Genomic DNA, 27,475 nt, shown 5'->3' with positions numbered 1-27,475 from the left:
GTTGTTGTTTTTTAAAGGGAAGAAGCAAATACTTGCAGGAATCCACTCTGTACCAAATATATTCCATGTGCAAAGAAAATGAACAGCCTTGTGCCTCATATCCAAAGTAGGCCTTTTAGATTTTGTTTTAGTTCCAGATGACCCAAGCCCAATTTATCTCAAACGTCTTAAGACCAGCCTTATAGCTCCAGAGTGTGTTTGCTTTTTAAAACTTTTCATCTGGCAATAAACCCTTCTCACAAACATTTTCCCCTCCTCACCAACATTCTTTATTTGAGTTGTATTTACTTCCATCATGTTAAACTATTTTTTTCTGCTCCCTTCACCTTTGCATGGGACAGGTAGCCCAATCTCATGCATATTTACTCAGAAGTAAGTCCCTCTAATTTCAATGAGGCTTTATGTGTCCACATGATTGCCAGATTACAGTACATCTACTCAGAATTAAGCCCACTGGGTTCAATGGGGCTTAATCCCAGGAAAGTGGGTATAGAATTGCAGCCTTAGATTTGCTTTGAGAGCGAAAAACACTTGTTGGAGACTGAAGGGAAAAGAAAATCTGAGGCAAGAAGTCTCAGATTTTCAAGTATTAAAAAATGATGATGAAATTTCCCTGTGGTTTCTTCTTGATCTTGCAATTCTGCAGCTCAACCCCACTCTTATTCTGGACATCATATGTCTTCAGATTATTATGTGTTGATAAGTCTGTCCCTTCACTTCTAGCAGATGCCTCTTATTGTGCAGATAAACTAACTGGAGGCCTGTTATAAACGGGAGCTGTACGATACACAGGACACTGTAATATCTTTAAAAAGAACTCCTACCTCAACACTTTGATCAGCTAAAATACAGTATCTATCTAAAAACTGGCTTATATATAGCCACTCGTCTGGTCACCTGTAGAGAGGAAGCATCAGTGCCAGGTGACCAAACCAGAAACCTTTTGCAAGCTGGGAGAGAACTGGTTCTTCTCTTTAGTTAAAAGGCTGTTGATATACCAGAAATATGAGGAGAAGGTGACACAGCAAGGCCCACTACATCGGCTTGGCTTACACAGACTGCAATTTGGCTCTTCCCATCCCAGAATTGTTCCCTTGATGGCCATTCTCACAATTAAGTGATATTATTTAACAACTGATACCTAAATTTGCTTATTTTCCTCTTCCCTTCCCACCCCTTTCCTTTTTTCTATTGTGTCCATCCGATGGTATGACTTCATTTTAAATTGCAGACCACCTTGAGTGCACGGGCAGAAAGGCAGTATATAAACATAATAAGAAAATAAGATCCTAACCAGGTGCAGTCAGGCAGGGTAGTAAAAACTGCCGTGGGCTAAGAACTTCTGTGGACATATTTGCAAGGCTGACATAAAAATCACCACAGAAGCCCCTACCCCACCCACATAATTTTTTTTAAAAAACCCCACCCTTGCCATGCATCCTTTCCCAAAAGATCAGAAGAACGAGTTGTATTTTCAGTTACTCTTTTTAAAACAGTGAAGAAAACCCCATTGTCCAAACTGTGCATCCAAGGGGAGCTCTCACCAGTACGAGACAAACCAAATATTAGAATTCATCTCCGCCGGAGGCAACACGCATACAGTTAGCCAAGAGACATCCCCCCCATCCCCGAAACACTCAACAACAGGTAGGTGCCAAAGTCAGGAGCGTAGAGACCAGCCAAGGAGTTTGGGTAGCCCGTCTTAAGTTCCAAATGACACAAGTTGTCCCAAGCAGGACTTGTTTGGACTAATTACATGACAGCTGATATGCCAGTGCAGAAAGTATATATACACACAAGACGTAGTCCATGGGATCGCCAACCAGCCTCGCCAGAAAGGGCGGTTGGGTGTGTTGTTTGGTGACCAGAGTCGACAAGCTGCTGCCAGCCTAGCCGACGTGAAGGGACAGTCCAATGATTCCGGAAAGTTCTACCAAGTTGGACTTGGTGCTGATCCTGGAGTTGAGCCGCATGGGAGTGGATGGCTGGGTAGTCAGATGGCTGGGCAGCTCAAGTGAACAGCAAGAGGTGGCAAAGGGTAGCAGAGAACCAGGGAAGAGGCTGTGTACAAAAGTCCAAGCGCCATCATATGCGTCACTCTCCACTCCTCCATTCCGTCACTGCTACCCACATAAATCTATGCCACTGTCCCATTTTCTATCCCCCACTTGCTTTAAACCAAACCCTGGCGCTGTGCCTTCTGTGCCCAAATGATATCAATTCTGCAAGTGTGCTTTGCTTAATTTTAGTTTGTAATAGTCCAGTTCCCAAGGCGTTTTAGAATTCTGTGAGAGGCTAGTGGGCGATAAAGGAATGGAAGGAAGATGCACATTGGGTTTCAGCCCAATTTTGGCAGCCTCATTGGCAGATTATGAACTCCCACGCTCAAGAGATCCGCTGTGGCCATATAAAAGGCCACCTAGCTAGGAGACCTGGATTTAAAATCAGGCCTCTGCCACGGACACCCTGGGCAAGCTGCCAATTTCTCTCAGGCAACACCCCTGCTCACTTTCTCACAAAACAGTTCTCCACTCACTCCCATTTCTATGTGCTTGCCTTCCCTACAGACTGGCAGTTTTTAACCTCACCTACTCCCATCCCACGGATGGCCAACATGACAGAAACACAAATGGAGATGTCTAATTTTTTTTCATCACAAGTGGTATCCAAGTGAGGAGTGCAGAACCCCTCCTGGATCCACAGCTTACCTCCTCAAAGTCCCTCTCCCAGCCTGGCTCCATTATCAGAAGCGACCCTGGCTGAAAGACACCTGAAAAACAAAGCGGGGGGAAGGGGGAGGGTTGGCTCCCCCATCTCCTCCCCTGCACATCCCTTCTGATGATAAAAAAAAATTGCCACACTCCACCCCACTCTTGGAATATGAATGGCACAGACACGTGAACAAAACAAAACCACAGCTGGCCCCTTCATCACAGCTATTTCTGGCCCTAAGAGCCAACCTACTTTTATGCAGGATGAGGTGGTAAAATTCTGGACCATGTTCCTTCAGACTGTAGTTGGTGGTGATCTTCTTTTTGAATGCCATCCCTTGCAAAACAAAAAACAAAGCCAACGCCTCCCTGAATGTAGCTGTCTAGCAAATGAGGGAGAAAGGTTTAGTGGAGCTCTCTCCCTGATGTGCTTGTTTACTACATAAGGGGGTTCTTGTCTTGTCTTTTCAAGCACACAGACCCTCATTCAAAGTTGTGCCCCCTCCCACAAGAAGTTTGAAGTGTTACAGTCCCAACCATCTCATTCTGTATAACATGTAGATTGGCTTGAGCTTTCTTACCCAGTCAATTCAACTGCATGTCTCTAATATTCTCTCTCTCTCTCTCTCACACACTCACACACAGCCTCTGCTTCCACATGCTGTCTTTCGAGCAACCAGTTCTATTGGAAATGTCATCTCGGCCAGAAAGCCCAGGCTCTGCATTCCAGATCAAGGTCACATCGCGAAACAGTCAGCTCTGACAGATAAGGAAGTTCCCACCACAATGGCTGGTCTCGGCAGAAACCAACTATTCCTAGGCATGTGGGCAGCCGGGGAACCAGATCAGTCATTGGTTATACCCTTGGCCCGTAGTTCTTCTTGCACCCGAGCAAGATACGTAGGATCAGGATAGCCAAACCTGGGAGGAAATGGAGATGAAATGGCATGAACCTATTTTCCTTAGACGAGGCACTGACAGCTTAGCTACCCACTGGGTTTTACTACTAGCTACTATAGCTACTACTACGTTTCCAAACATGTTCCAGGCAACTCTGGGATCCCTTGGACACTTAGCAAGGGTCCCTCAAGGAGGAGACCAGTGGACAAACATCCCTGAATGACAATTTGCCCAGCCAACACCCACTGACTTCCTCCTCCACTCCTACCCTCGCGATGTTCAGGGGAGTTTGCGGTGCATTCTAGGCTGTGTACCCTTGCTCCAACTGTGAGCCGCAACAGGCCTGTTAATGATCTGTGTAGACCAAGTGCACATAGACTATGGCCCAGAACCCTCTGTGCTGCACATGAGTTCCTCACCAGAAAAGCTGTTGTAGGAACTGTTCCCCGAGATACTTTTTTCAAAAGACGCTGGCCAAGACTACACTTCTGCAGCAGGATGGAGAATTCACTCACTTTGCTCACTGAAAAATATAGGATACTGTGGTACTTCCATGGGGTAGGTCCGACCAAGAGAAAGCAGACTTGAGAGGCATATGGCGTCAAGCCTCAGCTCTTGCAACGGCCCTGAAAGATGGCCTTGGCTAGCCACTTTTACCTCAGGCACTGCATATACATAGATAAGAATCAACTGGTGTGCTGGTTAGAGTGTTGGACTAGTACCAGGGAGACCCAGGTTCAAATCCCTACTCAGCCATGTAACTCATTGGGTTATCTTGGGCCAGTCCCGATCTCTGAGCTTAACCTACCTCACAGGACTGTTGGGAAGACAGAATGGGAGGCCACTCTGAGCTCCATGGAGCAAGAGTGTGGTTAAAATGTAACCCCCACACATGCAGAAGTAGTTAAAGTTTAACTTTCCCTCAGCTCTATCCCTTCAGGCTGCTGATGCGGAGCTGCACATTTGAAAAATCCCCCTGCTCCTGTACATAGAGAACTAGTATGTCAGGGACGAGGATTCTGTCTAACATGCAGCCTCCTTCTTCCACTCATGTAGATACAACCCACAGCCTCAAGAGGTACAGCCGAAGAAAAGCCCAGCTTCCCACCTATAACATGGGTTAAAACATGCCTACAACCCAGAGCAGGGGTGTAGAACCTCAGGTCTCGGGGCCAAATCTGGCCCACCTGGGGGCCAAATCCAGTCCTCCCAGATGGCCCCATCCCCTTTCCCCCCAACCAGTCCCCCTGTGCCGTTCTAAGAGGCTGAAATGCCTTTCCTAAAGCTAAGTTAATGGCAGTAGGAGCTTAATGCTAAAATATGCTGGTATTTTTGGCCCCATCCCTTTTGTCTCCAGTCCCACCCGCCACTGGAATGTGGCCCTTCAGAGCTTCTCCGAAATGGAATTCGGCTCTTGGACTGGAAGAGGTTCAACACCCCTGTCCCAGAGTGATGGCATGCTATGTGTATGTTATCAGTCTTAAACCTTAAATAAGGCCTAACAGGGAAAAGGACCATTCCGCTCACTGCTCCCTAGTGTCACAATGAGGTACTACAGGTACAAGCCAGCTATTCCTAACCCACACCCAAGCTGAGCCAGGCAGAGTGCTGGGTTGCTCCTCAATAGGGCCAAGGCTTTGGGTCTTATAGGATCTTGCTGAGCCCCAAGCACCCTCTAGGTTACCCACTCCACCAGTCTTGGCGACCCAGCCCCACTAAGCTTATCTCCTCCACACTGCCACCCACCCACCTTCCCACATCCCACAGCAGAGCCTTACAGCTGTGGCCCGCCAGTGCAGTTGGTTTTGTGGTGGATGTCATTCCAGGTGATGACATTGGCCCGGCCGGTGGTCATGGAGGTGCCGATGGTGAAGGTGAGGCGTTGGTCAAAGGCCTTGCGGAACAGCGCCAGCACCTTGTTGCCTTCAGGGCAATCGGGGAGGTAGGCCACGCGGGTGGTGCCTGGGTAGCGGACGCCGGGATTGGGATGCTCCACCTGCAGAAGGGGATTGAGGGAGGGTGAGAAGAATCCACCATTAACGCGGGAAAGCAGGTGGATTGCAACACACTTAGGCTGCGAAGCCAGGGACGGCACAATGCCTGCCCTAACCCCGACCTTGGTTGCTTTTTCTAAGACAGGCTTCTCCCAACGTGGTGCCCTCCAGATCGGACTACAACTCTCCCACTGAACATGCTGGCTGGGGATGATGGTACTTCAACTGGTTGGGGGAGGCTGCACTCAGGCCTCTCAGCCCTCTGCAGAAATGTAAGATCTGCTGAAGAGTCAACAGCAGGAAAGAATGATACACAGAAGCAGTGGTTTTGTATTTTCTATGTGGCGGGGTGGGGACCATGGTGAGGGAGAACTGAAATATCAAGCAGTTACTTGCTTTCAAAGCTTTGGTGCTAGGATAAAAACTGGGGCAGGTGCCCTAGGTCTCCCCTCGCTTGGTTAACAAATAAAGTACTATTTAGCATGTTTATGAAGTTCAGCAAATACACATGCTCATTCAACTGGCTCATCTGGTGCGATTAAGGTAATGTAAGGAGAAACTTTCCTTACGTCGAACCGTTTCCATAAGAATATTGTATTTTATTATTTTAAATATTTGTATTGTATGTTATATTTTTAACTGTGTTTTAAAATGGCACTTTAGTTATCTAACTGGTTGTAATCCATCCTGAGAACATTAGTTATTGGGCAGTTTAGAAATGTACTAAAATAAATAATAATAATTACTATTAGTAGTAGAATTGTTCATTATTGTAAAAACCTTAATCCTAGGCTCCTCCCTCTTTTATTATGATGTAACAAATCATATGAACATTTTTATTCCAATAGCAAATACTACACCTGATTTTAAGTTGCGATCTACATACTGTGAACCGGGAGCTATTCTCATGAAGGGCCAATTCAACAGGGGTGAACAGACTTCAGGCATGTTTGGGAGCTACTTTTGTTCTTTACTAGAATGCAGAGATCCACCCACTAGTGCAAAACATGCTCACTTAGAATTAAAGAATGCTGAGCCCAGGAATTTGTTTTCGAGTACCAAAACTGAACAGAGCTCACACTCCTTCCACATGAAAATCCACTCCTGGTTACCCCAAGTTTTCTGCGTTTCACCAATTTAACTTTGTGGCTATTCTTGAACAATTGGGAATCTGAAATCCTTGGGGATCTACTGCAAATTGCCCAGAGATCTACCAGTAGATCCAGGTCTACCTTTTGCTCACCACTGCAACACAGTATATAGGGTTTCGAGTTGGTCTGAATGACCTTTCAGGGATCCCTTACCGCCCAAGTGCCTATGACTGGAACAAGATTTAGGATTTCTTCCAACTATGTAATCCTTGACTGTTAAGATTTCTGTACGTCATGCTATCAATGTGGGTGCCTTGAAACTATATCTCTAAGGGCCTGAAAAAAGATCAATGGATACTGGTAACATTCTGGTGATGTGTTTCAACAGGAGCTAAGCTGGACCAACAAAGCATAGGTGATGGACAAGAGAATTCATCTTTCTTCCCCCACTAGACAACTAGTTCCCATCAACTGCCCTGTGGGAAGAATTTCAGGAGAGAGAAGGAGAGGGAGGAGAAAGAGACCTCAGTGCTTTCTCTAGCTGGACTCCCTCAGGGCCATCTACCATCAACTGACCTGTGGGAAGGATCCTGATGATTTATTTTAATTCATTAAAGATTAAATCCTATGCATGTGTAGACAGAAAAAAGCCCTTCAACTCCCAGCATTCCCCAGCCAGCCAGGCTGGGAGCTGTAGGACATTTTTCTGTCTACACATGCAAAGGATTGCACCCTAATATTGTTTATTCTGGCTTTATTATTTTTATGTTACTTGTAAGCTGCCTTGGTAGGATTTGTATCCTGAAAGGCGGCATATAAATAATTGTACTAAATAAATACATTAATAGACAAGGGAAAGGGGTGAGTGATGTCTGTCTGTGTAGCTGGAAGTCAGCAGCCTATGCTGGAACTGGGGCTGAAAAAGAGGCAGAAGGTTGACTTAGCTCTCTGCAGGAAATCCAGTTGCACGATGGGTTCCCATAGACTTCTGATGGGGAAGAGGAATCTATTGGGCTAATGCTGTGAACCCCACCTCATGCTCAGCCTGTATCTGTGTGCAAATAAACCATACACCACAGAAACACTGTATGTCTCCAGTGACCCCCCTTCAAAGGAAATGGAACCCTGGTTAAGCACTGGAGTCCCTGAAATGTGTTACCACTTAGAAGTGAGGGTGCACACCCATACCAATATCAGTTTACAGACATATCCTCAGGCATACTCATGGGACTTTCCCCCCTTTATTTAAATTAGAATAAGTGACAAGATTATAGTACTATATCAATCTCACGCCCCATCCTTTTCCCCTCTCAATACATTTTCCCTGGAAAGCAATACCACAGGACTTGGAGACCCTCCCCCCACCTCACTTGGCATGCTGAAGACCCATCTGTTCACACTGGCTTCTCCCCCCACCCACCCTCCAATCTTCTTCTTCCTTGCATATTTTCATTTCCTTCATTAGACTGTAACCCAGAAGATGAATCCACAGAAGCAAAATCAGGAGGAAAACATCCCAAAGGCACCCTAGCAAGTGGACTTATTGTTCAATGCTTAACCCAGTGCGTTTCCAGCTGGCTCTTTCCCAAAGGTATTCCCCCCCCCCCGCCGCCCCTTTTCCTTTGAGATAGCTTATCTTCCTTTGCGGTCTGTCTTCTGATCTCTTTATCCAAGGAGTGGAAAAATACCCTCAATAAAGAGCAGTGGGTAGACTTCAAACAATAACTTGATGTTTAAGATTCCAAAGCCTGCATTAACGTAATACCTTCATTAGGCTCAGAAAAAGCATTACAAAAAATGTGCAAGCTTTCAAGATTTCCGAATCAGGGGAGGGGGGGGGAACAGGGGCGGGACAAAAATCAGACTTGATGGTGAGATCACAGCACCTGTGTGTTCACAGTCCCAAGGTGGGATGGGGGGGGGGGGGCCTGCTGACATTCACATTAGGCTCAGCAGGTCACATGATGGTTATGGAAGGGTTTTCAAGCGATACTTTAAATTGATTTTTAAGGCATCTGTGGATGTTTTCCTCTAGTTTTCTCATTAACTTGTAAGTATGTGATCTGGGCCCATCTCATGAGTGTGATCCAGTCAAAGTTCAGCATTTTCACATACAAGACTGCAATCCTATGCACACTTGCTTCAGAGTGCACGCGCACAGGATTGCACTGTACGCCTTTCCCACCGATGTCAGTAGAAGGTAAAAGTCCTTGAGTTTTGACTGGCTCATCCCCTGTGTTGTGGTTTTTCATATAAGGCCTTTAGATCTTGGAAACCAATTACTGGAAAAAACAAGGTTCAAAATAATATAACATGCTGGAGAGGGATCACAGCTTATGATTTGCATGCAGAAAGTCTCAGGTTCTCCAGTTAAAAAGGGATCAGGTAGCAAAGGGTGGGAAAGAATCTCTGCCTGAGACCCTGGAGAGCCACCACCAGTCAGAGTAGACAAGTACTGGGCTGGACTGCAACTCCCATTATCCCCAGTGATGGCTGCTGTCTGGGGATGATGGCACTGTAGTTCAACACATCTGGAGGGCACCAGGCTGGGTTAGATGGACAATTAAGTTTGGCATGTTATAAGGCAGCTTCCTATACTCCCTATAACCAATGGCTTTCTTTTAATGTCTACTTTGCCATTTTGTTGTGGACTGTCAGCCTTAAACGAAGCTTAATAATAAATAATATTGGCTTCGATCTCAAGCATGTGCGTGCTGCCGGTGTTTCCCCCGTCCCCTGTTGCACTTCCCCCACACCACATCCCTAGTGACTCTCCAAGAGCAGCTCAGTCCCGTCCCCCCTACCCCTACTGGAAAGGCTCCTCCTCCCCTCGACTGTTACCATGAGCAGCCAGTCATTTTAATTTTAAAAAATCTTAAGAACTAAAATAAAAACTAGATGGTGCAAAGAGCCTGGTGGGCGTCATGAGAGGTGTTTGTGGGTTCACTGATACCCATGGGCACCACCGCTGGAGACCCCAGGGTTACGCAAAACGACACAGAGAGAGATCAACCCAACTTACTCCTTGTATGCCAGGTGGGAAGACGTACTGGATTATGATGGTGCCGTATTTCTCGTAACTGGGGAGCAGCAGGCTCGAGTCCTTGGAGACCAGCATGCGCCCGTTCTCCGGCTGGTTGCCCACCAGCTGCCCATAGAAGCGCCCGCACATGGGGCAGGCCTTCTTGACCTGCAAGGCCCGCGTGATGCAGTCCTCGCAGAAGGAGTGCTTGCATTTCTCCAGAGTCTTAATGTTCTGGATCTCCCCCAAACAGATGGGGCACTGGCTGTCCTGCTCCTCCTCCCCGCCTGCTCCTCCCCCTCCGCCACCTCCTCCCCGCGAGCAGCCGGCCACCCCTCCGCTGCTGCCGACCACCCTTGGCCCGGAGGTCTGCTGCCCCCTGGAGATCAAGGCGGCCCCTCGGCGGTGGAGCTCCACCGCCCCATGCTCCCGGTTCTTCTCCATCAGGGCCATGCACCCCATCAGCTCGCTCTGGCGCTGAGCCTTCTTCAGCTCCTTCTCCGTCTCCTTGAGCAGCGCCTTGAGGGCCTTGCGGGCCAGGTAGAGGCCGTTGCTGGGCCCGTGGGCAGGCACGGTGATCTGCAGCACGTAGATCTCAGAGGTCTCTCCATCGATCAAGATGCTGACCTTGTTCTCCTCCTTCAGCTTGACCAGCTTGGCCGGGCTCTCCTTGGTCAGGAAGTCCCAGACGTGCTTATTTACCGTGAGCCTATTTTTGGTGGTGCCTCCGCAAGCGGCCATCCTGGACAAAACAAACGATACTGAAGAGGAAGAGAAAGGCAAGACACTGATCAGACCTGCAGGAAGTGGCTCCTGGCAGGATTAGAGACAGATGCACACAGACAGACACCACCATTCGATCTACCCCGTCATCAGCACGGAGCTGGTCCTTGGGACTCAAGGGTTTTACTGATCGGTTTTCACAAGGCATTTATTTTTTGCTGAGCGCAACATACACCAGAAATAAATAAAAGCTCTTAAGGTACAATAAGAGTGCCATATAAAATATGAGTGGTGATAATGGGCTACTAACAGGGCCGGTCCTAACACTAGGCAAAGTAAGATGGCAGCAGATTTTAGGTGTCCCAAAAGGACAGAAAATTGTTAATTATAATTGCGTTTTTACCGCTAGGGGCGGGGAGAGGCTTACAGGGTTTTCTGCCTCAGGCACCAAATAACGCGAACAACAAAGACTCTTGTTTAGTCTTCTAGGATGCAATCCTATACATGTCTGGACAGAAAAGTCCTACAACTCCCAGCATTCCCCAGCTGGCATGGCTGGTGCCTTTCAGGTGTCACAAAAAACAAGACTGTTGTTTTTTGCTGCACTGACATGGCTAAATTTGGAGGGGAGGATAACTTGACTGGCATTGACTTGGGGGGGGGGGGCACCATTTGCTGCTCTACCTCAGGCAGCAAAATCCCTACAGCAGGCCCTGGCTACTACATGCTGGCAAGGCAAACAGACTTGCGAGGGCTTTTTACCCCTCTGATGGATTTGCAACAGAATGATGAATTTCTGCAAAGTAGAATCTCATGGGTTATGATCTACAGCAGCTCTCTATAAACAATGGCTCCAGTCAAGCTGGGATCATTGGAGTCTTGGGCTGGGGTGGGCTTTAAGTTTAAAATAAATGAATTAGGGTGCAATCCTATGCATTGTTAAATGGAAAAGATCCTGCAATTCCTAGTATTCATCAGCCAGCCATGCTGGCTGGAGAATGCTGGGAGTTGCAGGACTTTTTTCTGTCTAAATATATGACTGCACCCTAAACATATAGGACTGCACATATAGGATTGCACATATACGATTGCACCCTAAACGTTTTAATTGTATAATGCCACTACCTGTACAGTCTGCTGCTTTTCTTTTCCTTTCTGTGACTTGGGAGAGTTTGGTCTTCATTTCAATACAAGTTTTCATCCAAAGGTAAATGGTAAAAATAGTTTTAAAAAAGTAAAGAAACCCTGCTCACCTTAAACTGCGCATTAAAAAGTGATCATAGACAGACTGAAGCCAGGGAACAAGAGAAACAAAAAATCTTTCCCCCCCAGACAAATACAGTCGCACAAGAATTGACCTGTTCAGACACCCTCTCTCCCTGCTCTTCTTCCAATTAAGAGTCAAGGGATGGCACGGCAAGCTACACCAGCGGGGCCGGAGGTGTGTGAAAGAGCAAATCGTCATCTACAAAAAGGGCTCAGGCGCCACGCGGGAGATGGGTCCAGATCCCTGGATCTAGAGGGGAAACCCTCAGCCTTGTTTCACCGTCACCACCGGGCTCTCCAGAAGGAAACCGTGCGGTGGGGTGTGGGGAATGGCTTTGCATCCAGGCCTTAGCTAGAAGGATGAGCTGATCCCCAAGGCAGAAGAAAGGGGCACTGTTATTCTCTGATCAGGATAGCCGACTTCCCCGGGGAAACGGAGAGGGAAGAATTAACTGCCCGGAGCACAAAAAACCCACAGGCCAAGAGGAGGGGATGACGAGAGAGGAAGGAAGGGGGGGGAGGAAGGAAGGAAGGAAGGAAGGGGGGGAGGAAGGAAGGAAGGAAGGAAGGGGGAGGGAGAAGGAAGGAAGCAAGGAAGGAAGGCGGGAAGGAAGGGGGCGAGGGAGGGAGGGAGGAGACCCCCCCCAGCCCGCAGCTGCAGAGCGCGCAGCGCGATCGCGGCACCGTACCTGGCGAGCCCATGGGAGAGGCTGAGGCGAGGACCGGCCGGATGTGGGAGTTCAGCTGAGCTGCGAATCAGGAACTGCAAGGGAAGAGGAGGAGGCGGGTTAGGTCGCGGCCGGGCCGAGGGCGAAGCGGCACCCTATTTATAGCTGCGGCGGGAGAGCTGCTGGTGCTGTGCCCGCCCGCCCGCAGGCGCCGCGTCCCGGCATCGGTCTGCGCGCGCGAGAGGAGCCTGCGGCGCTTCCCGGACACGAGAAAATCACCTCCCCCGACGGATTTTTTTTTTTGGGGGGGGGTGCTTGTTTAAGCTCACTCACGATGCAGTCATAGCCATGTTTACTCAGAAGTAAAACCCACTGATTCCAGCGGCGCTTACCCCCAGGAGTAACTGCGGATTCAGTTTTTCCCCTCGCCACGGCCACGCCAGGGAGACATAAGAACATAAGGAGAGCCCTGCTGGGTCAGACCAAGGTCCACCTAGTCCAGCAGTCCGCTCACACAGTGGCCAGCCAGCTGCCCCTGGGAAACCCACAAGCAGGGCATGAGCGCAACAGCGCCCTCCCGCCCATGTTCCCCAGAAGGTGAGTTACCACGGGACACACTGGAGCTGCCTCACATTGTGGCAGACCATTGGTCCACCCAGGCCAGGCCAGCCTGCTTTGACTGGGAGCCATTCTCTGAGGTCTCAAGCAAGGCCTGGTCTCTGCCAGTTCTGTTCCCAGACCCTTAGAATGTCAAGCATTTGCAGGAGTGGGCGACTTCTGGCCCCCAGATGCTTTGGCCTGCAACTCCCCATCATCCCTTACCATTGGCTATGTTGGCTAGGGCTGATGGGATTTGTATGCCAAAACATCCGGAGGGCTACAAGTTGCCCACTCCTGTAACAGGCAAGCAAATATAATCTGTTAAGAGTCATCCCCCTCCTGATTCATTACTGCCTCAGTCTGTTGCTTTAGATGCTTCTTCCAGCATCAAGTGCAGAGGTGGGCCACTTGCAGCCCTCCAGATGTTTTAGCCTACAATTCCCTTCACCATTGGGTATGCTGGCAAGGGCTGAAGGGAGGTGTAGGGCAAAACATTTGGAGGGCCACAAATGGCCCATCCCTGACTAGTGGCATTGGCTGTAAGACAGACCTGAGCTACCTGCACCTTTGATCTGAAGGATTAGATCTGTTCATAGGTCACCCCTCCATCATATCTTCGTCCTACAGTGCAAAGATTCCTGTGTAAAATAGAGCTAAGCCAAGGAGTAATAACCAGCTCAAGGCCACCCAGTGAGTTTCCTGGTTGAATGGGGATTTAAACCTAGGTTTCTCCCATACAAATCCATTGCTATCTCTGGGTTTGGCGACCTGGTGTCCTCTAGATGTGTTGGACTACACCGCCCATAATCCCTTAACATTGGCCATCCTGGCTGGGGCTGATGAGAGTTATAGTCCAAAATATCTGGGAAGCACTGGGTTGCTTACCCCTGCTCTATCTACTACACCACACTGCCTCTCATTAACAAAACCCAGCACAGCTACGGCTCCTGCTTCACCATAACACCCAGAGAGCACTTGTGATAGCTCTACCGTTAACCAGGACTTAAATTTGGGAATCGAAACATTTAATGCAATAAGAATGTCTTTGTCCATGAACAGATCGCCTTTCCCACAACACAGGCTCACCACCAATGCTTTGACACACCAGCTCAGAAGGGAAAATGTCCAAGCTTCGCACAGGATGAAAAGCCCTACACACAAGTTACTTCCGTGTAGGTCAGTTTAGGTGAATCCTACCTATAGTTTCTTACTTGTGTGGAATGCACCCATGTCTATTTCACTGTAGTGGGAGGCAGCCTCCAGTCATGGCATCCTGCCACATACACACTCAGAAAAACAGGTCGCAAAATTATTCACACACTTCCTTATAAGGAGACCATGTGGTACAGTGGGCAAAGTGTTAGGCTCGGAGGTGGGAAACCCAGATTCAAATCCTCACTCATCTGAGGCCACAGAACAGTCCTAAACAAGTCCACCCCCACCTCCCCAATTAAGTTATCTCATAGGCTTGTTAGAGGGCTAAAATGCCACTCAGACGTCACAAGAAAACAGTCTCGTGGCACTTTCAAGGACTAACTAATTTACCCTGGCATTAGCTTTTGTGGACAAGTTCCACTTCATCAGATGCACGAAGCATTAACCTCAAATTGGTAGATCTATATACACGTGCTGGGGTGGGAGTGGGGAGATGGAAAGATGCGTTGTCAGAGGGAACTGAAATGCAGAAAGTACTAGCAGTGAGACATCTGTTGTGCCACAAGACTTTTTGTTGGTTTTGGTGTAACAGACTAACACGGCTACCCCTCTGGAATTACTCAAATGTTAGTATTTTTCTTTCTTCTTGGAAGAAACTTTTGGCTTTAACTCAGTCTCAAACTGAAACACATTTTAAGTAGGTGTCACTTCATTTGCTCACATACATCCCCTTTTACCCCAGCCTCCTCTGTTTATATTTACATTGTAATCTCCTTGGGCCAGGGACCCATGAATTCAGTCCTCAAGTCAATCCAACCATGCACAAGGGGAATTAAAACTGCTTCTCAGGGCTTTTCTTTACTCCTCAATGGGATTTTTTAAAATTTGTGTGCCAGACAATTTCCTGGGAAATTCTGTTCCAGGTCATGATGTCACAAAGCCCTGTAACAACACTGAGATCACTTAGGAGGAAAGACCATGTTCCCAGGATTTATTTTTTGAAGCTGGATTGCTGTGGAGAGAATCTCCAAAGTTAACAAAGGTTGGGGGAGAAACTCAGAAGGAGGGGCATTGTTGACAAAGCAGAGCAAACACTTCCTCTGTTCCTTGCCTTTGTTCCTTAAAATGGGGTTACTGGATGAAGAATTAATACTGGAGATGAAACAGCAGCTTATTTCTTTAAACCAGCCCTTCTCAGCCTGGGGTCCTCCAGATGTTTTGAACTACAACTCCCAGCATCCCTGATGATTGGCAGTGCAGACTGGGGCTGATAGGAATAAGAGTCAAAAACATCTGGAGGGCACCAGGTTGGGGAAGGTTGCCTTAAACTCTCTGTATGTACATGTCTGTCTTTTAATCTATTAAAAAAACAACACTGCACATTATTCTACACTTAGGGGTACCTTTTAGAAAGACCAGGGGGCTGGGGCCTCCTACCCCCCCTTTCAGACCTCATTGTGATAATTCCTGACAAATTCACTTTTTTTTGTAACCACCTCACTAGTTCTGCATAATGCCTGACTAGAGTTATGAACAATCACACGGGCCTAAGTACGAGGCATCTGTGCCAAAAGATACAGAGTCCTTTGCTTTGTATAGAACAGAAGAAGTGGTAGTGAGGGAAAAACCCCAAAGGGTAAAACTCATCCAAGTTTACAGAACTGCTATAAGCATGAAGTGGTATAAAAAATTAACTGGAATGACACTTTTGCAATTTAATATCCAAGAATTGCCTTTGATTCAGCGTAACTGATTACGTTGTCCCTCCCTTCAGAAATGGCACTCGATGCAGGTGTTGCCGCTTTGATGCTAGAAAGCAGCTGTTATGTCCCAGAGGTAGCTGCATCTCTCAGACAGGCATCCTGCGGTCCAGCCCATGGGGGAAATTCATTCTGTGGCGAGGGGAGGGCAGGAAGTCCTCGAGGGAACTTGCAGCCCCAGCATCCTTGCTCCTTCCTGTGCTTCAGCGCAGGCAGTTCCATCACACTGACAAGCCACCAGCCTCAAAGGCAGATGGCTTGTGGATGGGTTTTGGGCAGCAAACAGCATTCGTGCACAAAGAGCAGCAGCTAAGTAGCTGAAGGGTTGTGGGAACGTAAGCCAGGCACCAACATCACAACTGGTTTCTAGTTGTGGCCAACACAATGCTTTCTTGGTGTCCATATTAGCTCTATGTTGGGGCCTGATCCCAAGGGTGATTCAGGTGGGGTGCAGTGCGGGCTATAGTTACACAGAGCTGCTGCCAGCTATGTGGAATACCCAGCCCAGGGGGAATAAGAACCCAGTTGACTCTCTGACTAGAGTCCAGCTGGGTGTGACTCTTGGATGACTTCCAACATTGCTTAACTGGAGCCTAGGAAATGTTTTTAATGGTAGGGCATCATCTCAAAGCATGCGGTGTAGGATAAGGATGAATTTCAACAGACTGGTCTTGCACTAGGAGAACAGTCTCCAGCCCTACATGCTTTGCTCAGGACAGCACATCAGTGCGTGTGCAAACAAGTTCTACAAAAATATTCTGGTAATTTTAGTCAGTTTACAGACCATTGTGTGGCCCTTGATGGGCACAAACTGAGGTGTCTGTATTATGTGAATGTATTGATCAATGTGGGATTTGGGCACATAATCCATTTTTAATTTTTAAAAGCAAGTTTCTAGCCCTTAAGGGCCAAGACAGGTGTAATATTAAAAAAAGAAGTCACAGCAGAGTCTTCACCCATGGTGTGCACCTGGCTTTACAATTTGCATTTAAAAGAATGCATACCAGTAAATCAAATCAAATTCAGCCACCCCGTGTTTCATACAGGCTGCCCACCTTTTACTATTAAAGTACCACATGCTCATCAGTCCTTAAAATATCACTTCAAAAAAAATAGTTGCAAAGCTGCTCCAGGGATTGGGGGTGGAGGAGAGAGAGATTGAGACAGAAAGTAGGTCCATGATATCACTGGCACCAGCCAATAGCTGTCCTGATCTCCCCAAGAGGATTTTCCCAGGTCAAGCAGCACCACATAGAAACTCCACGTAACTCTTATGTGTGTTTTTTAAGAGCTCACCTTGGAACTGAAGAAGTGCATCAGTATACCAAGCTGAAAAGTTGTGTCCACCGCTCTCACATTAGCACATTTCTACATGCACTACAGTACTGGAAACCCAGCCCCCTCTGACTAATGGAACAAAAAAAGAAACTGGTAAAGTAAGAGCTTTTCTTGCAACAACCTCTGTTGGTTGTGTCAGACAGTGGTTTTCAGACTCTGTTCCGGGAATTGCTAGGGTTCCTTGATGAGGTGGAGTACTGATGGGCAAGTTTATCTGAATGACAGCTCTCTGATTGGCTTTTCACTGCAGCCACAGAAGAGTATTAGGTGCATTCCAGGTCACACTGTCATTCTTCTGGTGCAGCAGTGAGGAGCCAGAAGTCTGGCCTGCGTGTTGCATGAAAATGTGTGTGATTAAAGATATGCCCCAGTATCCTCTGCAAAACGCTGGGGTTCGTCAAGACACATCAGTGCAGAAAACATTACCTGAAGGTTGAAAATGTGAAGTGTGGGTGTAAGCAAATGTAGGCTTTCAAGTGACACAGAATTCTTCACGGAGGAGAATGTCAAAAATCATACGTCAACAGAGCAAGACTAGTCACAAACAGTTCTAATATTTGGTTTTCAGATAGTTCTAAACCAGCCCCACTCTTTATATTATCTATTTAAGATGTACACTGTACATCTTAAATAGATAATATAAAGAGTGGTGCTGATTAGAACATTGTACAGCCTGTTCCAGGCATATTTACTCAGAAGCACATCACTCTTGGTTTCAGCGAGATTTACTTCCTAATAAGTGTGTGTGGGATTGCAGAACTAAGTCCCACTGGGCTTCCTTTCAGAAGAAGTATGCATATCAATTCAGTCTTAGTTTCTTTTCCATTCAACCTTATGAAGAGTTCTGTTTAATCCAAAGCCTACATACTCCCACACAACCTTGCAAATAAAATTTCTAGCCCACAGAAAGTGCTTGTAGCCTACCTATTCAAACAACATTCTTGGCACACTGATAACTGGGATGTGTGTCTGTATATGTATGTGTATATCTATAAATACCTCTCTTCCAATTTACCAAAGCCTGGAAAAGAGTCTTACTTGCCACAGGTGAATGGCCATTCCCAAAGCCAGTCCTACATAAACAGGTTCATGGGAAAAGACACCATTTAGCCTATTTGGCAAACTCTTGAACAAATATAGCAGCAACACCTTGACTCACATCATCTAGATTTTCTCCTATCTGGGGAGTATTCCAGGTCCCAAATCTCACCTGCAGAGCCCCCTACCTAGTCAAGTACCAAGATCACAGCAACTGCATGGCTTCCCTGTCCTGGAAGGCACTTAGCCTTGGTGGTGCTCCTGGCTGGACTATATCAGGGGGGCATGCAGCAGGGATGAGGCCAAGAAGAGGTGAGCCAACCGGTCCTCTCTCTGCAGTATCTGCCACAGTTTTCCCCAACATGGTGCCCTCTGGATGTGTCAGACTACAGCTCCCATCATCCCCAGCCAGCATGCCCACTGCTGTCTGGGAATGATAGGTGCTGTGGTCCGACACAATGGGAGGGCACCAGGCTGGGGAAGGCTGCACTAGAGCATCCATTTCTGGAATCAAAACACAAAATCCCAACAAAAAGATATACTCAGCCCATATCTGTTAAATTTATTTAACACTATTCAAGGTGGTGCACATTTACCATCAACCTGGCACCAATCTGGAATAGTTTTGTTATTAAAACCTACTAAAGATCCGGAGAAGCCAGACTCTTGCTGGCCTATACCCCTTCTTAATGTAGATTATAAAATGTTTGCTTCCATTTGGGCTAATAAAGACAATTTTAGGGAAGGTGATTCATCCTGATCAGTATGGCTTCTTACCACGTCGGTATATAGCTGATCCCATAAGATGATTATTTAATAGAATAGAATACAGTAAAAAAACGCATGCCCCTATAACAATCATGGCGCTTGATCTATATAAAGCCTTTGGTAGTGTAAATTTAAAATTTGTATCTCATGCACCAACAATGTATAAATTTGGTCCTCATTTTCAGCATATATTAAAATTGATTTATGTTCCCTCCATGGCTACCATTTGGTTTAATAATTTTGAATCACAACCTTTTCGGATTGCATCAGGAACAAAGCAAAGGTGTCCGCTCTTGCCATCACTTTTTGTTATGATAACAGAATTTCTGGCTGATAGATTAAGAAATAATGCACAAATAAAAGGAATAAAAATACAGAGACAAGAACAGCTTATTAGCCTATATGCAGATGACATGATTCTAATGTTAACAGACACAAAAACTGCATTAGGTAAATTGCAAGCTGAGTTACAACAATTTTATTTGGTATCTGGACTGAGGGTCAACTTTGATAAATCAGACCTTCTTTGTTTAAATCTAAAACCTAATTATTGGTTATCTATATCTAGACGCAGAGCAAAGACAGAGAAGGCAGGGGCGGAACTTAGACGGTCTACCTGACTGGCCTTGCGTGGAAAGCTGCGCTTAGAGGCCTCATGACAAGAGAGGGACCTCCCCTGCTTAAGTTAGGCTAGCGAGACTACCTCTTCAAGGTGGGCAACTCTCGTAAATTCCATTTGGATCCCCTGAAGGCATTCCTTGTAGATGGAGAGTTTCTCTGAGAATTTGCGTCTGTATGACCCTGTGAAGTAATGGATTAAAAGCTGTAGACCGAAGCCTCTTGTCTGTGTATGTTTGGGCACTGAAGTGCAGTGGGGGCTAAGGGAATCTTGACACTAAGACGCTTCGGTATAGACTTATTAGAGAGGGAGGTTGGGGGATCCCACATTTAAAGTTTTATTATGAAGCATTCCAGATCCACCATTTGCTCCCCATACAGAGTATGCAAACTCCTCATTCAGTGTTAAAACCAGTTTGAAAAGTATGGAAATTTCTGAAGGAAAAATTGATACCTGGGATTTCTCCTTTTATCCCCCTCAGCGGACACCCAGATTTTCATTCCAATGATAGATTAATAATTAAAGAAATGTTAGAAGAGGTAAATCTAGGGAAATTACAACATTATTATGTAAACAGACAATCTCTCTCCTAGGATTATTGGAAGAATAATTTACAAAATAGCAGAATAACTTGGATGATGTGGTATCAGCTTAGTTCCTTTATTAGGCAAGAAAATATAAAATGGCAAGGATGTAGGGAACTAACCAATTTTGAAAAATTAATACAGAATCTTTCAGGAGAGGAAGGTGGCCTGGTTTCACAATTATATGTAAAATGTTAATTGAGATTGAAATGGGATTTAAAATAAATTTAAAAAGAGTATGGGAAATGGAATGTAGATACTGAAGATGAACAGTGGAATAATATGTGGGATAAATGTCCTTATAAATCAATCTCAACCAAGTTTAGGGAGACAGCTTTAAAAATAATACACAGATGGTACTGGTCAGACTAGCTTATATAAACAAATCATTCTCCACTAACTGTTGGAGGGGATGTGGTCAGAAAGGTACCTTTGTGCATATGTGGTGGGATTGTGAGAAAGTTGCAAAATTTTGGGAGAGGATATTTCATGAATCATAGAATCATAGGGTTGGAAGGGGTCTACAAGGCCATCGAGTCCAACGTCCTGCTCAATGCAGGACTAAAGTACCCAGTGCATTTGAAACGCTTTGGTGGAGTTGAAGAAATAAGTTTATGAAATTTATGTATTAATTATGTATTAGTTTTCACTGAGGATAATATATGTTTATACTTAAGGACTCACCTTGCTGATTGGGTTTGATAAAATTTCCCAGTGGATTGTTGGGGGTGGGTGGGGGAGGGTTAGTGGTGTTGTTGTTGTTTTTAGTAAACAAAAATGAAAAAAAATTAAAAGGAAGGAAGGATTGTTGAAAAGAGGGAGTGGGGATAAAAGGTAGGTAGGCAAACATATTTGCAAAGTAGTTGAAAAGAGGGCGGGAGGGAGATTGGTTGGTCAGAGAGAGAGAGAGAGAAAGAAGCTGGAAGGGAAAGATATACAAAGTGGTCAAAAGGAAGGAGGGCTGGAGTACAGTTGAAAAGAGAGCATGGGGAAGGGGGTAAGTAGGCAAACATATTTGCAAAGTAGGTGAAAAGAAGGAGGGAGGGAGGAAGACTGGTTGGTGAGAGAGAGAGAGAGAGAGAGAGAGAGAGAAGCTGGCAGAGAAAGATATACTAAAAGGTGGAAGGAAGGAAGGAAGGAAGGAAGGAAGGAAGGAAGGAAGGAAGGATTCTTGGAAAGAGAAATTGGGGACCATCATGTCATGGACAGATATGGAAGATATATTTCAATAATTGCAACTGAATCTTAAACCCCTGAAGAACTTTTGTGGTTAAATATAAGGTTATTAATATACCGAAGCTCCTATGATCCCAGTTGACTGTAATTGGATTTCCTATGTAATAAAAAACAAAAGCCCAACAAAAGCGCAGTTCCCTGGGTCTGGGAGACTCTACGTCAATAAAGCAAGCCCATGCTGTCACTTGTGCTTGGGAAGGACCCTGACATAACAAACCCAGCTGATGAAGCCCTCAGCCTCAACTCTATAACAAAACAACAGAGAACTCTACAGCAACCAGGCAACTGTACCGCTTCTGCGTGATTATGGGCAACATGCAGAAAACACTACAAAATGCAACTCCAACAGTCAGTTGATGACTTGTTGAGCCTTTCCAAGGGGGAGAAAAAACATCCTGCAGTTTGGGAATTATATGCCCGGAAGGATAAGAGGTGAGCCATGGGAAGTTGTTGATCTTTCCTGCCTGTTTTCTCAAACCATCAAGATGGAGGCTGAGGTGCTCACCCTACAGCCACCTTTCCCAACCTGGTGCCCTCTGGATGTTTTGGATCACAACTTCCATCAGCCCTGGCCAGCATGACCCACGATCAGATATGATCGGAGTTCATATACATACATCCAGAAGGTACCAGGTTTGGAAAAACCTGCCTGATAGAATATAGCGACCCTCCCACACCACAGGTAGCTTTTTAAGACAGTGCATCAGCCTTCCTTGCAACTGGGTGCCCTTCAGATGTTTTGGACTTCAACCCCCATCTGCTCCAGCAAGCATGGCCAATGGTCAGGAATGCTGGGAATCGTAGTCCAGATCATCTGGAGGGCATATGGTTGGGGAAGGCTGCTCTGCATCAACAAACGTGGCACAGCGAGTGAGGGTGGCCCAGTGGCAAAGGATCTACATGCTGGGGATGCCATCTGTACTTTTGTTACTGGAGAGAACAGGGAATTTCAGGAGGCACTGCTTTTCTCACCCTTGTGTCTTAGACAAGCTGCGCCTGCTTTAAAAACAAATAAACTAAAAAACCTGCCCTCTGTTCTCTTTTCACATAACCATCAAGTGCCCTGCCCTCTATTGCATCTGGACACTTTTTATCTATGTGACCTTGGGCAAGGCTGGGCCTTTCCATTTCAACAGGCCTCACCTGTGCAATGAAGATAATAGGCCCTGCTGGCCCATTGTGATGGAGGAAAAAGGAAAACAAACATGGAAAAGGGAGGGGGGGAGAGAGAGAAAAGAGAGTGGCAAGGGGGAGGAGAGACCGTTTCAAGCCTACTCCCTCTTCTTGAGATTCACCCACCAGCTGGGGGGCGCGAAACGTTAATTCAGTAATTCAGGGTTGCTGTCCCCCCCCCCCCCCCGACAACAGATACTAACCTTATCAGACTAGCAGATCTATTCACCAGGGGTCGTTTATCGAAAATGAGGCCCAGTAGCTTTCACTCCCTTGAAATAATACAGATAAATATGGAACAAAGGGGGAAGGTGGGGGGAGTTGAGGTGAAAGACAAATGGCTTGGAAAATAAAGCTTTATTGAGGGCTTCCAGACCTCCATCCTTTCTCCGCATCACTCCTAACCTGAGTCACATCTATCTCCTCCTCATCTCCCCACACACCCCAAAAGCATCCACCCCACATTTCTCAGAGCCCCTTCCCTTTAATCCCCTCACCCTCAAGACGCCAAATCGTAAGACCTGCAACACTGCCTGGAGAAAATATTGCTCTGCCCACCCCCGGTAGGATGCGTGAGAGAAAAGGTGGGCAGTAAAGTTTCATCCTCAGTTGACCCAGTTATACCCCAGATCAACACCTCCAAGGAAAGGAAAGGAAAGGAAAGGAAAGGAAAGGAAAGGAAAGGAAAGGAAAGGAAAGGAAAGGAAAGGAAGAAAGAGACCTCTGCCTGTCCGCCCCCGCAGTTCTGGGTGGTTTGACAGGTAGATGAATAGGGTACAGCGTTACGTAAAGTATCCCCGATTTTTATGTGTGTATCCCCCTAAAAAATGGTGAAAGGATCTTTCCTATCTACCAACCTTTCCCCACCCATACAAGCGATCATAAAGCCCCCCCCCCCATCAAAACACACACGATCCTTTAGGCAACACCCCTGCTGCAAAGCCAGCTGACAACACAATGAAGAGAGACGCCTGCAGCTGCTGCTGCTTTGACTAGCGGCTGCCTGGATATGCAGATGGCCTCCGATCAGTGCGCCATATTACCATCATCATCATTATTTTTAAAAAGCACACAGGAAAGGCAAGAGAAAGAGCTCTCCGGACAAGCCAAAGCCAGGCGGCGCCGGCTGGAGCAAAGCACCGCGTCCATCCCTCGCTTGCCTCGATCGCGCCCAGGATGCGAGACCTACCCACGCTGGCGGTGCAAAGCCATCCCGATCTTGCAATGAGGTCGCGTGTGCGTGTGCGTGTCCCCACCCCGGCAAGAACGGCACCCACCACGGCGGAACGCGCGGGGCTGGCAGGAGCGCTCCATCCCGCGAGGCTGCTGCGGCGGCGGCTCCGGCTGCCTGCGACGACGGCGCTGCGAGAGGAAAGATGGGGGTGGAGATGGCGGGGCGGGGCGGGGCGGGGCGGGACAACGGGGGTCCCGAAGCTGCGGGCGCCTTTGGCGCGCCCGGGGAAGCGTGCCGGCACTGGTGCCGCCCGCCCTCCGCCGCGCCGAAGGGGCTGCGACGCTCACCGCCGCCGGCTCCCTCCCCGCCAAGCAGCCATCGCCGGGCGCGTCACGTGGGGCCGCTTGTCGCTGGCATGATGGCCATGGCCATAGCAACAGCGCCACGGCGTTGCTCCCCTGCCCTCCTCCCAGGCTCCGCCGAGGGGGGCGCGCTCCTCTGGACGCTCACCCAGGGGGACGCGAAGGCCCACCGCCCTTCCCCGGGACGCCGCCTTCCCCCGCCCCGCCCCGCCCCGCCCCGCCCTTTTAATCGCGGAGGACTGAGGGTCGTGCTTTAAACAGCAGTTGGGAGTAGCGCTAAACGCCCGAGTGCAGGCGCTCGTCATGACAGTCCCCGCAGCCGCGTCAGCCCCCCCCCCCGTCCCCAAACCAGGCAGCTGTGTTGATTCGTATCAACAAACCAGTTCTGGGAAGTTTTCATCTGCCAGGAGCGGGTCTTTTGTAAAGCTAATGGGTCTTAATTGCCCATTTAAGAACAAGCCAGCCCAAAATACTTCGCATCACAACAGCGAAAGCTCCCAACTATATGTTGCTGCTGCAAAAATCCCTGTCCCCAAAGCTACTGTGAGGATTACAGCCATGCTCAGAGGGGCCCGGAGACCCCGAGGTGGTGGCAGATGGCATCATTTCCGCTAATCAAAAAATGCCAGTGCTGCGTCCCTGGGAGCCCCAGCTCTGCTACACCACTGTTAAGAAGCCTGTGTAAGTTGCAGAGTAAACCCTGTCAAATGCAGCAGGGCAGTTGCCTTTATAGACGGGTCCACGTGGGTATGCCAAGTTCTACGGAGCAGATTCCCCCTGTAAAGTGGCATTCCCATGCATATTGAGCTGGGAACAAGTTCCACTGAGCACAGTGGGAGTTGCTGCCATAAAAAGGATAGTGCTTGCTACCTGTGCTTGCTCAGAAGTAGATCTCGCTGCAATCGATTCAACTTACTCCTTTACCAAGTGGGCATACGATTGCAGCCTTAAAAGCATCCAGAACTATTCACACACATTATCTCCATCATCTTTACATCCGTCCCATAAAGGAAGAGTGGCCAGAAGGTGGATTGGAATATCTACTGGAAGATCTCTGGGTGATCTACAATAAATCAGCAAGGGTGTCCAACTCCCAATGGCTCAACAGTAGCAATTTTCAAGTCTAAATTAGATTGTTATAATCCTTGATCTGTAGCATCTCAGATGTACGTTTGAATTTGCGTGTACACGTCCTCCGAGCTCACAGGGCTCAGTAGGTAAATGGCTCTGCCCTGAGCCAGCATTTTGCACGTCACAGTCCTAGTAGAACACAGAGTAAACCCTGCCCTCTCCTGCCATAACAAAGTTAGCATTATCTCCATATTACAAATGGAAAAGAGGCATAGGCCTATAGTAGCTTGCTCAAGGCCAGCTAGCAAATTCAGAACAGGGGAAAGTTTTGAATCCAGAGACTTCTTGGCTCACAATCTTAGCTACTACACCACCTCTCATGCTTTGTTGTTCAGTCGTTCAGTCGTGTCCGACTCTTCGTGACCCCATGGACCATAGCACGCCAGGCCTTCCTGTCCTGTGCTCTCTCCCGGAGTGTGCTCAAGTTCGTATTCATTGCATCGGTGATGCTATCTAGCCATCTCATCCTCTGCCGTCCCCTTCTCCTTTTGCCTTCAGTCTTTCTCAGCATCAGGGTCTTTTCCAGGGAGTTTTCGCATTAGGTGGCCAAAATATTTGAGTTTCAGCTTCAGTATCTGTCATTCCAATGAACAGTCAGGGTTGATTTCCTTTAGGATGGACTGATTGGACCTCCTTGCAGTCCAGGGGACTCGTAAGAGTCTTCTCCAGCACCACAGTTCGAAAGCATCGATTCTTAGGCGCTCAGCCTTCCTTATAGTCCAGCTCTCACAGCCATACATTACTACTGGGAAAACCATAGCTTTGATTATACGAACCTTTGTCGGCAAGGTGATGTCTCTGCTTCTTACTATGCTGTCTAGGTTTGCCATAGCTTTCCTCCCAAGGAGCAAGCGTCTTTTAATTTCATGGCTACAGTCACCGTCTGCGGTGATCTTGGAGCCCAAGAAAGCAAAATCTGTCACAGCTTCCATTTCTTCCCCTTCTATATGCCAGGAAGTGATGGGGTCAGATGCCATGATCTTAGTTTTTTTAATGTTGAGTTTCAAACCAGCTTTTGCACTCTCCACTTTCACCCTCAACAAGAGGCTCTTTAGATCCTCTTCGCTTTCTGCCATTAGGGTGGTATCGTCTGCGTATCGGAGGTTGTTGATAATTCTCTCGGCAATCTTAATTCCGACCTGTGATTCATCCAACCTGGCGTTTCTCATGATGTACTCTGCATATAAATAAGCAGGGCGACAGTATACAGCCTTGTTGCACTCCTTTCCCAGTTTTGAACCAATCGGTTGTTCAATGTCCGGTTCTTACTGTTGCTTCTTGACGCTCGTACAGGTTTCTCAGGAGACAGGTAAGGTGGTCTGGTAGTCCCATCTCTTTAAGAATTTGCCAGTTTGTTGTGATCCACACAATCAAAGGCTTTAGTGTCGTCAATGAAGCAGAAATAGACGTTTTTCTGGAATTCTCTTGCTTTCTCCATGATCCAGCGAATGTTGGCGATTTGATCTCTAGTTCCTCTGCCTCTTCGAAACCCCGCTTGTACTTCCGGTAGTTCTTGGTTCGCATACTGCTGAAGCCTAGCTTGTAGGATTTTGAGCATAACTTTGCTGGCATGTGAAATGAGCGCAATTGTATGGTAGTTTGAACACTCTTTGGCATTGCCCTTCTTTGGAATTGGAATGTAAACTGACCTTTTCCAGTCTTGTGGCCATTGTTGAGTGTTCCAAATTTGTTGGCATATTGAGTGCAGCAATTTCACAGCATCATCTTTTAGGATCTTAAATAGCTTGGCTGGAATACTGTCATCTCCGCTAGCTTTGTTGTTAGTAATGCTTCCTAAGGCCCACTTGACTTCACTCTCTAGGATGTCCGGCTCAAGTTCAGTGACCACACTGTCATGGCTATCAAGGATATTAAGATCTTTCCTGTATCTTAATACAGTTCTTCTGTGTATTCTTTCCACCTCTTCTTAATCTCATCTGCTTCTGTTAGGTCCCTGCCTTCTTTGTCCTTTATCATGCCCGTCTTTGCACAAAACATTCCCTTGAGATCTCCGATTTTTTTGAAGAGATCTCTAGTCTTTCCCATTCTATTGTTTCCCTCAATTTCTTTGCATTGTTCATTTAAGAAGGCCTTCTTGTCTCTCCTTGTTATTCTCTGGAAATCTGCATTCAGTTGGGTATATCTTCCCCTTTCTCCCTTGC

At 47.2% G+C, this 27,475-nt stretch overlaps 1 protein-coding gene across 3 annotated transcripts; it reads right to left on the bottom strand.

The window, feature by feature from the left end:
* Nucleotides 1-249: 249 nt before the first annotated feature.
* Nucleotides 250-24,212, bottom strand: DTX3 (deltex E3 ubiquitin ligase 3). Of its 3 annotated transcripts, none has more exons than XM_084836630.1 (5): nucleotides 23,924-24,212; nucleotides 12,397-12,470; nucleotides 9,719-10,479; nucleotides 5,390-5,607; nucleotides 250-3,632 (listed from the first exon to the last, which is right to left on the bottom strand). In XM_084836630.1, the coding sequence occupies exons 2-5, from the start codon at nucleotides 12,407-12,409 to the stop codon at nucleotides 3,557-3,559; spliced, it is 1,068 nt and encodes a 355-aa protein (XP_084692756.1). In that variant the 5' UTR covers nucleotides 12,410-12,470; nucleotides 23,924-24,212; the 3' UTR covers nucleotides 250-3,556. The 3 variants fall into 3 exon arrangements, with proteins under 3 accessions (XP_084692756.1, XP_084692757.1, XP_084692755.1); XM_084836631.1 differs by having other exon boundaries at nucleotides 23,836-24,018; XM_084836629.1 differs by lacking the exons at nucleotides 12,397-12,470; nucleotides 23,924-24,212 and adding an exon at nucleotides 11,567-12,305.
* Between the last annotated feature and the right edge of the window lie 3,263 nt (nucleotides 24,213-27,475).

The sequence above is a fragment of the Heloderma suspectum genome, chromosome 2 (genome assembly GCF_057233095.1).
Source record: "Heloderma suspectum isolate Gila_16-S chromosome 2, 16-S_ref, whole genome shotgun sequence".
Taxonomy (NCBI): domain Eukaryota; kingdom Metazoa; phylum Chordata; class Lepidosauria; order Squamata; family Helodermatidae; genus Heloderma; species Heloderma suspectum.
The sequence above is the reverse complement of the archived record's forward strand: the minus strand, read 5'-3'. Positions and strand labels throughout refer to the sequence as shown.